The sequence below is a fragment of the Rhinopithecus roxellana genome, unplaced genomic scaffold, assembly GCF_007565055.1.
Source record: "Rhinopithecus roxellana isolate Shanxi Qingling unplaced genomic scaffold, ASM756505v1 contig4090, whole genome shotgun sequence".
Lineage (NCBI taxonomy): Eukaryota > Metazoa > Chordata > Mammalia > Primates > Cercopithecidae > Rhinopithecus > Rhinopithecus roxellana.
The window spans coordinates 89,697-102,750 of record NW_022142979.1 but is presented as its reverse complement, the minus strand read 5'-3'; the positions used below and the strand labels follow the sequence as shown (position 1 = coordinate 102,750).

At 57.2% G+C, this 13,054-nt stretch overlaps 1 protein-coding gene across 1 annotated transcript in view; it reads left to right on the top strand.

The window, feature by feature from the left end:
- Positions 1–295: 295 nt before the first annotated feature.
- LOC104671362 (ras GTPase-activating protein 3) overlaps positions 296–13,054 on the top strand; it is a 99,367-nt gene continuing 86,608 nt past the window's right edge. The window contains exon 1 of the mRNA XM_030926485.1: positions 296–490. Within this exon, the coding sequence (XP_030782345.1) occupies positions 436–490 (55 nt within the window). The 5' untranslated portion in view covers positions 296–435. The remainder of the gene's footprint in view (positions 491–13,054) is intronic.

Genomic DNA, 13,054 nt, shown 5'->3' with positions numbered 1-13,054 from the left:
AATCGCGCAGTCTCGCTTAGAGGGCCCGGGCCGCGCCGGCGACCTCCCTTGGTGTCTTCCGCCAGGCAGCCCGCGGGGGTCCCTTCCGCTCAGCGGCCAATCCGCGGGGCGAGGGCGGGGGCGGGGGCGGGGGCCGAGGCCTCGGGGGAAGCCGATCCCTGCGCCCCCCGGGTCCCCGCAGCCCGCCAGCGCCGCCCCTGCCAACCCCGCCCCTGCAGGGCCCAGGCGGGTCGGGAGCAGGGGCCGGGCCGCGGGCGGAGCCTCTCGGTCCCCGCCCTCGCCCTCGGCCAACTGGCGGTCGTGCGGGCGGGCGGCGGGGCGGGCGGACCCTCGGCCGCGCTCCGGGCTCCGGCGCCGCCGCTTCTTCTGCTCGGCCCGCGCTGCCCGGCTCTGCGCGCGCTTCGGGGCGAGGCTCGGCCGGCGCGGACGCGCAGCATGGCGGTGGAGGACGAGGGGCTCCGGGTCTTCCAGAGCGTGAAGATCAAGATCGGTGAGTGTCCGCCGGCAGCGACGCGTCCAACCCCCGCCCGACCCCGTCCTCTCCCGCGCCCGCCTCCCCTCCCCAGATCCTTGCTGGGGACCCCGGCGGAGACGCCCTCCAGGCGCGGCGCGCTCCCCGGAGAGCGGCTGGTCCGGCGCCGCGGCCCCTCCCCAGCTTCCCGCGTCCCCGGGGTTCGGGCTGGGTCGAGCTGGCTCCGGGGGAACGCGGCTCCCGTGCGTCTCCTCTGCGCCCGGAGCGGCCCGGGTCCCTGGTAGCGGCGGAGGAGGTGGGGTCCCTGCGCCGAGGGACGGCTGTCCGCGTGTGCGCCCGAGCGTGTGCCCCGCGTGTTTGCAGGAGTCCGCGCGCCTGGGACTGTCTGGGCGTCTTCACTTCAGGTGTTAAATCCACTGACGTCGGGGTCTCGGCATCTCCCTTTCTCCGCTGCGCCCAGAAACTTCCTTTCCGGGGAATGTGGAGGCTCCTTCACGCCTCTCCCCAGGGGCGTGAGGCCCGGGCGCGCTGCTGCTGCTGTGCGCGCGCGTCTGCGCCTGTGTGCGCGCGTTTGTGTGTGCCTGTGTGGGTGCGTGTGTTTGTGTGTCCATGTGTGGGTGCGTGTGTATGCGCATGCGTTTGTGGGTGCATGTGTGGGCGCGTATTTGTGTGTAGGTGCATGTGTGCGCGCGTGTTATTTGTGTGTGTGCATGTGTGCGTTCGTGTGTGCTGGTGGGGCGTTCTGGTTGAGGGCTCCTGCGGGGCGGGGAGACCCCGGACCCACCGGCACCAAGTCCCCTTTCACTGAGAAGTGGCGGACGACCTGGTGGCCGCCCGGGCCTGCGAGGCTGCGGTTTTTCTCTGGGCTTCAGCAGCTTCTGAAGTGGGCTCCGGGAGGCGTTTCCGGAGAGGAGGCTGTGTCTGGACTTCTGGTTTATCTGGAGGGATCTGCTTTTCCCTGGTTGTTTTATTTTGGGAGAGTGATGTGGATATCCTCCCCCTCCCCCAGAGCAAGACCGTTTCCTGGAGCGACTGTTCCATATTCATGCCCTGAGGGTGCTGGACCACAGCGCGGTTCAGACTGGAGAGGCTCCCAGGGCCTGCAGTGTCCCGGTCCCCACGGCCCTTCTCCCCCACTGAGCCGCACTCCGCAGCCGGCCCCTTCCCGTGTGAAGAGGCCTCCGGAACGGGCTGAGTGTCAGTTGTTGATGACATTTGATGCTGCCGGAGGCATTCCAGCTCCTCTAAACCAGCGGGCTGTTTCCTGTCGGCTTTATTTCGGTTTGCGGATCATCGCTGAGACACTGTCTTGATACTTGGCCCAGACGCTCTGCAGCTAGGATGTGGCAGCACTTCCGCTTTGAGTAGCCCAGAGAGGAGGGATTTCTTTTGTTAAAATGTGGTTTAAATCTGCTGTCACTTTCACACAAGAAAGCCAGGGTTGGTGCTCCCTGAAGTGTCTGAGGTCGCCTTGCCGTGGGTGGGGAAAGGTCACGGCCCGTGGGGGTCAGTTTGCTGCTCTTTCCTTCGGCCAAGCCTGCTTGGCTCAGCGAGCGAGTCCGAGAAGTGCGAGAAGCACTGGGCTTCCTCAGTCACGGGGGCGGGAGGGCTGCAGGTGGGTGCCCCTGTGGGGCAATGCCGGGTCTCCAAGCAGCAAGGAGAAGTGGCCTGGGCTTTGCGGCTCGGGGGTGGGGAGCCCACAGCCGGCACAGCATGCTCGCTGTTTACTCCAGGAAGGGCTATGCTTCAGTCCACAGGACCTTACAGAAGGCATGGGAAGTAAAACAGGAGGGCAAGGGAAGACCAGAGTCGCAGACGAGACACTCAGACCCTGAGTGTCCCAGAGGGCAGCTTCCCCGGCCTGCGGGCACTCGGCCCCACTTCCGACAGGCGTGGGGGTCAGGCACCCCTGGAGGATCCCTCAGAGAGAAGGAGGTTTGGAGATGCCACTGCTTGATCAGGCTCTGTGCTCCACTTTAAACAAGTCAGTGAAACCCTGGCTCAGCTGAGGCTTAGGCTGCTAATCCTGCGTGGGGCCTGGATATTATCTGAACCTTTGACCCTCCCAGGGGCAGCAGCAGTGAGGACGGGTAGAGAGGCCCAAATGCCAGCTGCCCGACTCTCTGGATGTGGCTCCAGAGAGGAGAAGTCCCCGTTTCCTCTCCCCTCCAGAGGTCACCTGCAGGGCTGGCTGCCTGAGGGGTATCTGTGCCCCAAGTAGCTGGGGAGACAGGGCACCTCCTGCATTTGAGCGGAGATGCAGTCTGGGCTGGAGACCCTGAGGGTGACCTGTGGGTGTGCTGGTTTGGGGTTAGTCTCATGTCACCGTGCTGCTGGCCTGATACACCGGGGCTCCGGGGAAAAGCCCATCTGTAGTAGCAAAGTGGAGGATGACCCTGCGTGGCGCTGGTGCCCGGGGCCACTGAGCTCCTCAGTCTCTTTCTTTAATTCATATTCATGGCCGACCTTGGCTCTGACGTGCCCTGCCTGAGTCCCTGGTCTTGAAGGTGCAGGCAAGACGGTGCCCCTGTGGTTGATTTGAGGGCCCGTCGCAGTCATTCACCTCTGAGCCTTGTCTCCAGGCACGCGGGATTTGCGCCCGAGTCTGCCAGTGACTCGCTGCATGACCCAGGGCCCGTGTCTTCTCCTTCATAACCTCATTTTTCCGTTTGCAAAAGGCAAGCAATTATTGTCTACTATATCCGGTGGGAACGTACAAGGCCGTGTTGTTCAGGCTTAAGTTAACACCCTGCCCCCTCACTCCCAGAACAAGAATTGTCCCTAAAGTTATACCGTAAACAATTCTGCTACTACTCTAAGAAAAAAAGGCAGCACATTTTTTGGGGCGATTTGGAGCTTTTTTTTAAGGTATGGGGCATTGGCCTTTTAAATTCTTAAATAGCTTTGAAATGTGTGGTGGTATGTGGCCTCATTCAGACGCTGAAATTGGGAGAAATGGAAAGAATCTCTTCCTCCTCCCCCCTGCCTCTTTCTTTGTCCTTCCACCTCTTGCACAGAGGTAATAAGAGGGAGAGCCACGTCCAAGTGAGGTGTTATGATGGTAACAATTTGGAGTCTTTGTCTTGAAGAATCTGGCTCTCTGCCTTTCAGTTTTGTAGAATCATTTTGGATATTTCCTTCTGCACATGTAAACATCTTAAACCCTGTCTCTTTCAAAACAGTCATTAACCTTTCACAGCGGAGTCTGTGCATCATGCATGACTGCGCCACACTTCCTATGTGATCGCTGCTTTGAGGAAGCCGGTGCTTCTGACTTTCCATGAGTCAGGGACCCACAGGGAGGGCACTTCCGCCACGGCCATGGCGTTGTTTTGGGGCCCCCGCCCCCAAGGCGTGCAGTGCCTCCTGCCCTCCCAGTAATGTTTTCCGTTTCCACAATACTTACTGCTTGTTTTTAAATGCGCCACCTTATCTTGATAAATGTGTTCAATAAAGAGCAATACACAAGGTGTTTCTCCCAATCTATTAACAAAAAGAAAAGCCAGCCCTGCGGTCCAGAGTGGGAAAGGCTCTTGCACCGTTGTGATCCTGCCGCCCCGGAGGCAGTCAGCGTCCTGTGAATGCTGTCCGTGGGAGGCCGGGCCTGCTGTGTGCTCCGCGGTGGGGCTTCCTGTGTCTCTGGTCGCTCCCTTCTTTCTCCTTTGGGCTCTCGTTCCCTTCCTGTGAGGCTGGAGCTTGTGCATGAAGAAGGCACACGGCCAGTCTGGCCCAACATGGAACCACTGGTGCCTGCAGGCCTGTGGGGGCTCTGCGGGGTGGGGACCGCTGGCCTCCAGCCCCAGCTATCCCTCTCCTGATCACAAACAGAATCCCACCTGAAGCAGGAGGAGGTGGCACCGGGTAAGAATAGGGAGAATGACAAGTGGGGTGCTGGAGGGTCTCCTGGACTGTGCCTCCCTGGCCCCAGCTCCTGGGCTAGGTCAGGGCTCCGGGCCCGGTTCTGCGAGATGTGACCTCTGACACTCTCAGCCTGACGGACTCCCCCACAGGGGGTGGAGGCCGCTGGTCACAGGGCTGTGGCAGACATCAAATTAGGTGATGGTCTGTTTAATAAGTGACAGTAGCAACAGTGTCTTCACAGGGCTAGGGCTCACTCAGTAAGAGAAGTGTTTTGTGAATGTGAGGGAGGGATACTGGCCGTGCTGTGGCTTCCCCGTGTCTATGTGACAGTGTAAGGAGGGGCCGCGTGGCCACACATAGGCCTTGGCATCAGAGATCTTAGATTCCCCTAACGCTAAAATTAACTTGGATATTTTATTAACCGAGCTCAGCTAAGCTGCCTGTGCTATTTTTAACCCCTGAGAATGAAGGTGCAGGGCTTGGCTGCACCTGGGAAACAGCAGGGGCTCTGGCAGGGGCAGGTTCAGCCTGGGGCCCCGGGGAAACAGCAGGGGCTCTGGCAGGAGCAGGTTCAGCCTGGGGCCTCGGGCTTTGACTGGAAAGGGGAGTGGGTTTCCTGTGTGTTTGGGTGTGGAGGTGGGATGCAGATGCTAAGGGGGTCGTTTCCATGTATTATCTCCTTTTATCGAAATTCTCGAAACTCCACCACACTGAGGTGGAGAAAGGGAGACCCACGGACTTAGCTGGGCCCAAGCGGCCCAGCCCCACGGGCTCCTGGGATCTGAGTTCTTCTTCTCCTCACCACTTAGTACTGTCCATTAATTTTTTTTTCTTTGAGACTGGGCCTCACTTTGTTGCCCAGGCTGGTCTCCAACTCCAGGACTCAAGAGATCTTCCTGCTTCAACTTCCCGAGTAGCTGGGACACAGGTGCTGCTCACGACTGCAGTTGCCAGTTCAGAGAGCCGTTTCTTCTCTGTAATCTCGGATTTGAATGGGGGAATCATGGAGGGCTGGAGAAGAGAGAGACTTGTTGGTGACTTTAGGGACACGAGGCAGTCAGTGTTCAGGCAGGGAAGGAAGGAAGGGGCTGCTGGTCTGTGTGGGTGGACAGTGGCCTGAGAGGCCCAAGACACAGCGTGTGCTGGGAAGACAGCTTGGAGATGCCGAGGTGATCCTTGGAGCAGGGCCACAGCCACCCATCCAGCCTTCAGGCATCTTAGCAAATGGTGCCTGTCAGGTTGACTCAGCCAGGGTGCTGGACTGGCGGATAGAGTGTGGGCCTGGAGGCAGCCCTGGGGGCGTCATCCCTGGAAGGGAATCTAGCACTGGTGGAAAACACTTTGATTTGCTTCTTTGGAGCTAATGGAAGCACGTGAGGCATTTGGAGCTAATGAGCGGGTGAACCCCACAGGCACAGAGTGGATTAAGAGTGTCTACCTGAGGCTGTGTCTCCCTGTGTTTGCAGGTGGTGCGTCATGTTTGAAAAGTAGACGTGTATGTGTTTAGAAAGGAGATAGACGTATTGGCTGGAAACAGCCACAGGCGAAGTGGTGGCTGCTAAGGTCTTAAAAGTGAAGGCTGCTGAGTGATGGTGGGAGGGGCTCGGTGAGGAGGAGAGCTCCTGGGGGCCCTCGGAGGAGAGGCGGACGTAGTGAACCCCCTTGGAATCAGACACCCGAGACTGCGTGCTGGCCACATTTCTTGACAATTCTTTGATTTTGGATGACCCCTAACCTCTCTCTGCCTTGGTTTCTTGGTTTGTGAAAGTAGAAGCCAAGGCCTTTTTTTGCAGAGATTAATGGGAATTAGATGCACACAGGCACTTCCCTGCTCAGATCTTCACAGATGGGATCTAATAATTCAAATTATTCTAGCAGAATTTGAAGCTATCTGTTTGTCTGTAATGAATTGGCCTTCTATGTAAGCAAATATATAAATTGAAAAGAGCTATGCTGTAATATGTAGGAGGGTGTTGAGATCCGGGAGAGCTCACACTCTGGAGAGGTGGCTTTGGTTTTGGCTGTCATCTGGGAGGGTAGCTTTGAACTTGCCCCTGAAGAGAGAGTGAGGTCTCAGGAAGGGAGGGAATCATGTTGGGTTGGGCTGGTGTTATGAGATGCACAGCCTGGCCTTTGAGGGGCACAGATAATTTGGCCAGAGGGGCCAGTGGGACGTGTGGATGGGCCTCCGGCCAATGGGTTGACAGAAGGGGGCACACCGGGTCCCATATGGGGATGTGGTGTCACGCCCCGCATGTGCTGGTACCTCTGGAGGCTGCCAGGTTGGACAGCAGTTGTGGAACTGTGGTGGGGGGTGGGGGAGGCAGCTCAGTGAGCACATCTCGTCTTACGCAGCCGCAGCTCAGAACAGGGGTCTGTGCTCACGCAGGAAAGGAAGGGCTTGCCATGCAACCAGAGCTTCTAGCTTTGAACCGTAGGTAAAGGCGATGAACAGACATGTCTACTGCAGCAGCGCCTGTGGCCAGTGGCTGAGTGAGCAAATAGCAAACAGTAGAAGCAACGTTGAGGAGTCCGGGTGTCTCCACCAATCTCCTGTTGAACTCTCGTCCCCGTTGCTGGAAGTGGGGCCTGGTGGGAAGCGACTGGATCTTGGGGGTGGATTGATATGAACCGCTCAGCGCCATCCCCTTGGTGCTGTTCTCGCGATAGTGAGTGAGTTCTCCCGAGATCCGGTGATTTAAAGTGTGCGGCGTACCTCCCACCTCACGCTCTTGCCCCCTCTCGCCATGTGAGACACCTGCTTCCCCTTCACCTTCTGTCATGACTGGAAGCTTCCCGAGGCTTCCCCAGAAGCAGATGCCTCCATACGTCGTGTACAGCCTACAGCACCGTGACCAGTAAACCTCGCTTGTTTTGAGTCACCCAGTCTCAGGTGTTTCTTTATAGCAATGCAAGAACAGCCCAATGAGTAGTAGCCAGCTGAAGCGGGGATTGTGTCATGTGCATCCGCACGTGGGCTCTGTGACTTTCAAGGAAATATTAAGCCCAGGCCAAACCACACGACTTGCAGGAGGTTCCACGGGATAGGATTAGAAAGAAGCAAAATGAGAGCGCCTGTCTGACACCACCCCCTGGAAGAACGGTAAACACAGGTCGGATGAGTGTGCGCAGATCAGGGATAAGACCCACACAGCCTGCTAACCGGATTACCTGGGGGGTGGCAGGAGTGCCGCGGTAGGAAGAGAGACAGGATATACAAGGCCTTCCGTAGCAGCAAGTATATATCTATTATGCATCAATGTGCAGCTATGTATGCGGTGGGTGAAGGAGTGAAGAACAAAGGTGGAGCTTAGAAATCATCCCTTCACAAACTGCAAGAACAGCGTCGGCTGTGGAGGACGTCAAGGCCGAGAAAGAAAATAACTTGCCTTCATTCAACACGGTGTGCTGTGTAGGAAAAGCGTGTTGACAGGTGAGGGAGTGGTTCCGTCAGGCCGCAGCGGGCGTCCAGCAGTGACAGGCGGAATGCAGTTGTGGCTGGCCCCGGACAGGCCCTTGACAGGTTTTGGGGCTCCAGCCTTTGTGTCTGGGAGGCTCTGGCACAGGTGACGGGGAACTCAGGGTTACGTCACCTGTGACAGATGGCTCAGGGTTTCTCTGGGTGTGAGGCAGAGTCCAAAGGGAAGAGTTACAAACGTTTGAGCTTTTCTGTAGATGCGAGTTTCAGAGTCACCGAGGTGCTTGGGAACCCCCTCCTCGGGCCTGGGTCCCCAGAAGTGAGTTTCCCTACAGGTTTTTGGTCAAATGGCATCAGAGTGTTGGGAGATTGTGTGTTTTGTGAGTATTTTATCAAAAATAGTGTTTCCTTGTTCTATGAGTGTCTGAAAATATTAGGTGTGTTTCTGCAGACAGGGCTGGATTCCCCAGGCTATAGCTCTAGCCGCCCTGAAATTTGGCATTCTTAGTTTTCGTTTTCAGATAAGCTTGAATCCCACATTTGGAACAATTACCCAAATTTAAGACCCAGTTTTGTTCCTTCTGGGGACAGTCAGTGTCCTGCTGCTATCAGAACACAGCTAGTAACAGCCGCAGCGCTAACCTGCGTGTCCTGGGTCCGGAGAGATGCCGTGCTGGGCTCCGGGGGGCTAGGCCAGGGGGGCTGGGCCAGGAGACGGGAGCCGCACTAGGGACAGAAACCAGCGCCTTGACCCAGAACTGATTAAGTAACAACTCCTACACCTATTCTTTCCTCTTTACATTGTTTCTGTTACGTTACCCGAATAATTTCCAACCTGTAAAGAATTCTCTGTCTTGGCCCTGACTGCCCATAGGATAAAATTCCAGAGGTTGACAAGGGGTCTGAGTCTTTCCTAGACACGACGGGGATCGTTTTCCTGACCACTGACCAGACAGACGTCTGCTCCGGACCTGCATGGGGGCCGTGGCTCCCGCCCCGCGTGGCCCACCCCGTAGGTGCCTCCCTCGCCCCAGGATGGGCCGGAGTCTTCAGCCCCTTGCTGAGAGCCACCCTCCCTGCCGGGTGCTCATGGCGTGCCCAGGGTAGGACGGAGGATTCTCTGGGATGCCTGACAAAGCTTAGGGGGTGATTGTTATTGTGTCTTCCTGGAGCTTGGATTTTGGACTTCATCGTCTCCAAGCTGCAGCCCAGGTCTGAATTGGGCGTGATCGACCCGGCCGGTTGTTTGTGTGGAGTTGGAGCCTGTTCCCATTTCTGCGTTAGGTTTCATTCCTGGCCTTTTCCCTGCTTTGAGGAGCTGCACAGAGTAGCTGAGGGCCCTTGGGTGCACCCCTAAATCTTCTCTCTAGCTGTGTTCCTTCTGAAGGAAAAGGTTTCACTCTTCTTTCAGCTCTGGAGCTTTCTTGTTTTGGTTCTAAACCCTCAAGGTGCTGGAGCAGCTAGTTTGCCTTGATCTTGTCACCTCTGTGTTTTCTCTTCCCCAGAGCAGCCATTGCTCTGGGAGCCCGAGAACCAGCCTCAGCCCATGGCCCCTGCTGGGGCGGCCACCTCGGCGTCTGGTGGTGACTGCGCAGGACACATGTTTCCTGCCCCCCTTCTCTGAGGCTCCAGGATCAAAGTGCTGTTCCCAAAGCCACGCCGGCAGCAGGAGCATCTCCACGTCGGATGCGCACCAAAGCTGCATCCAGGGCGTAGGGACCCGGGAAGGTTGTCTTGTGGTGGACTCTGATGACCACAGCCCAGGTGCTTGTGTGGCCTGTGGAATCCCCAGAAAGGAGGCTGGGTGTCGCCGGGGACTTTTTCTTCCTAGAGCCTTTTCTCATGCTGCGTTGACTGGGCCTGCTCAGCAGGGTGGCAGCCGTCACGGCAGCCCGTGGTCCTTGCTTTGGGGAGCAGTGAGATGCAGAGGCCTGGAGTCAGGGCTGGGGCCGACCTGCCAGAGACCCCTTCCTCGCTGCGTCCCTCACTCGAGGCCGACCTGCCAGAGACCCCTTCCTCGCTGCGTCCCTCACTCGAGGCCGACCTGCCAGAGACCCCCTTCCTCGCTGCATCCCCCTCTTGGGTAACTTTGTTCCTCACTCGGGGCCGCCCCCGCCGGTGCTGGCAGACCTGGGTCGCAGCACCCCGGCTGCCCTGTGTGGAGGCCCCGCTCGTTCTTCCACGTCAGAACATTTCCCTCCAATGGGCAGGGGCGAACCTGCCTGCACCCCCAGGCCCAGGTGCTCCCCAGTGCAAAGAAAGGCCACCCAGCGGGGGAAGGCATGGCTCGGGGGCAGGCCCGAGGTGGTGGAGCTGGGGCTGGTTTGGCCCCAAGCACCCCAAGCCTCTGGGCGCCTCCTTCATTCTGGCCCAGGCTCTAAGGGGGTTTCCAAGGCTGGGGTCAGACTGGTGGACACGGCCATCAGCAGAGATTCAGGAAGAGGAGCCGGTTCTGGGAAAACCGTCTGCGTGCAGAGCCAGGGGACCGGCCGAGCCGGACTCTCCTGCAGAGGTCGGGATGAGATGCCCCAGCAGGGCTGGTTTTCCGCGGCCTTCGGGATGAGGGCTTTTGTGGGGGATTCCAGATCCCCCCGGGCTGTAGCTGCCAAGCTCAGCCTTCTCAGGAAGCCCTGCTGGCCGGGGTGGGGCTGACTGCCAAGGGCCCTGGAGGCTGCAGCAGCCTGGGAATGCTCTGCCACGGTGGCCGGCTGTGCAGCCTGGAAGGGACGCCTGGCCTCCCAGATCCTCTCCCTCCCCGACAACTAATCTCCAAGACTCCGACTGCCGCGATTCTGGGATTTGTGGTCGGCCCCACAGGCTGGAATCTTCATTAGTTTAGGGGCGGTGGCTAGAGGTAGGAGCCGCTGGGCCCTATGTGCCCCTCAGCCAGTCACCTGCAGCGACAGTGGGAGCAGGCTCCTGCACGTGGCCCACAAACCTGGCTCTGCGAGCCCGGCTGCATGGAGCGAGGCAGAGAGACTCCGAGAAGCCCCTTCCCGAGCATGCGGGGGCTGTGCATGCTCATAGCTGTGAACAACTAGTAGCTCATTTACTGTACAGGGCTAGTGCGACGGGCAGTAAACCCACACGGCCGTGGTGCTGCACTCAGGGACTGATCTGGCCACCCCCGTTCCTCAGGGCTACAGAGGAGTGAAGGTTCGGTCTCTCCCTGGGGAAGCCAAAGGTCAAACTTCGAGCTGTGCCTGACAGGCAGAGGTTCAGGCTGAGGGAGGAGTCCGCATGCTTATGTTCCTAGAGGTCTCCTCTTGTGACACGCTTGCACACACGCAGACATGCACACGCACATGCTGCACGCATGTGCATGCACACGGATGCACACTCATGACCCTGGGACAGCTTGGGGCAGGTTGCATGGCTTGATGTGCAGTGTTGGGTGGAAGTAAGGGAGGCTCCGGTGGGCTTCTGCTGGCTTTTCCTTTAGCCAAGATCCGTGGCAGAAGAAACGGGCCAATCTGTGCTGAGTAGGATGCGTGGCGTTTAAAACTTCTCCAGCAGGTCTTAATTGTTTTTATTCCAGCATACGTGGCTGAGGCTGGGGACACTCTCCAGACAGCCCTGTGGCTCTCAGGGGCCTGGTCCCAGGAGGCTCAGTGGGATGCGTTTGGGGCACCAGGTTCTCAGTGCCCCGCGGGTGGCCGCCTGCTCCTGGCTGCAGTGCTGGGATGCACCTGCCTTTCTACTTTCCACAACTTGAGGTCTTTTCTGGCAACTGCTGTGTGATTTTCTAATATTTTGTATAAGAAACATTTTGTTTTTAGGCCCACAACTTGTTCTTTTTCCTAATAGCTTTTCCCCCCTACTTGTCACTGACCTGTTCTCTCAGGTGGCTGTGTGTTGCAGGGGAGTCCCCGATCTGTGGACTGTTCCAGAGCCCAAGACTAGCTCGGCTGTGCCACTCAGGGAAACACACTGGAATTCAGATGAGACAGATGTTATTCTGGGAATAAGGTGGATCCTCTTAGGTCTGTGTGAGAAGAAGACAGTGGACAAAACGCTGGTGCCTGAGCTGTAATTAGTAAGAAGTTACTGGTGTTCCTCCTCACGTGTGCCTGGTGATAGGAAGTCAGAAGAAGAGAGTGTTTGATCACTTGTCGATCAGTAGGTTCTGATAACGAAAAGTCTTCCCGTGGTATCTGTGGGGCAGGGCCACACGGAATTTCTCCGTGGGGACTGTTCTCCACCAGGGCTCGTTGTCCAGACCCGGCGAACGCCATCAACGCCTGGCTGGAGAGAGGAGGGGGCCCTGCCGCTGTGGCGCTGCTGGTTCTCTCGCTGCTGCTGGGGGATCCTGAGCCATCGCCCCTCAGGGGCGTGAGCAGTGACGTCTCCAGGACCTGCGTACGGCTTCCTCAATTCCCCAGCTGGTCCCATCCGTCTGGAATCAGTGGCATTCCTTTCTCTCTTCATCATTTCCTGCTCCATTCAGCACTCCTCGAGTATTTAGAGAAAGGATTTCTCAGCATTTGGACCCAAGAATGTGTTTATGGAAATCCTGAGTGAAAATAAAAGACTGTGGAAAGAAAAAAACACTTTTCACTACATTTTTGCTAAGTGCCTTTGTTTTTAAGTTTGTTTTATGAAGTGTATTTCTATGTTTTCTTTAGGGAAGCCCCGTCTCCTTTCCATGTGCCCTTCCCAGGCCCAGGAAAAGAGCTCGAGTGGGTGGGTCAGGAAGAAAGCGGAGGGTGGAGAGGGAGGGGCAGGCAGCCAATGTCATCCTCAAATAAAAACGCTTTGATTTCTTTCCACCAGATCATGATTCATTGTCACGGGTGACCATTTAGTTCTGTGCTCCCCTGGTTTCCTTCTGGGGGACCCCATGGTGGCGTCCATACCCCGGTCGCTGCCCACACCCAAGGCTTCCCTCTGGGTAGCTGCGCTGGAACCAGCGGGTTCTGTGAACTCAAGAATGCTGGTGTTTTTCAGGCAGGATACAGCTGCTGACTTCCAGCAGAGAAGGCCATGCGGTGGGCTAACCTCGTCTGGTTAATAATTCGTCATAGATTTGTGGATGGTCACATTGAGTGTGCAGAGCTCGAAAGCTGCCACTGGCTTAGAAGCTAGTCCAGATTTTAGTATGCCTATGGCTTAAAAGTGGTGGTGACATTGGTTTTCAAATAAAATATTTCAGAAATATTTGGGACTTTTCTATGCATCTGATTAGAAAATTGTGAGGCTTTTAGAAATGTGCTGTGCATTCTTAACTGGTGTGTTTATTAGGATTTGGGGCTAGAGTTGGGATGTGGTGGAGTCAGTGTGAGATGGATGACTTTTTGAGGTCA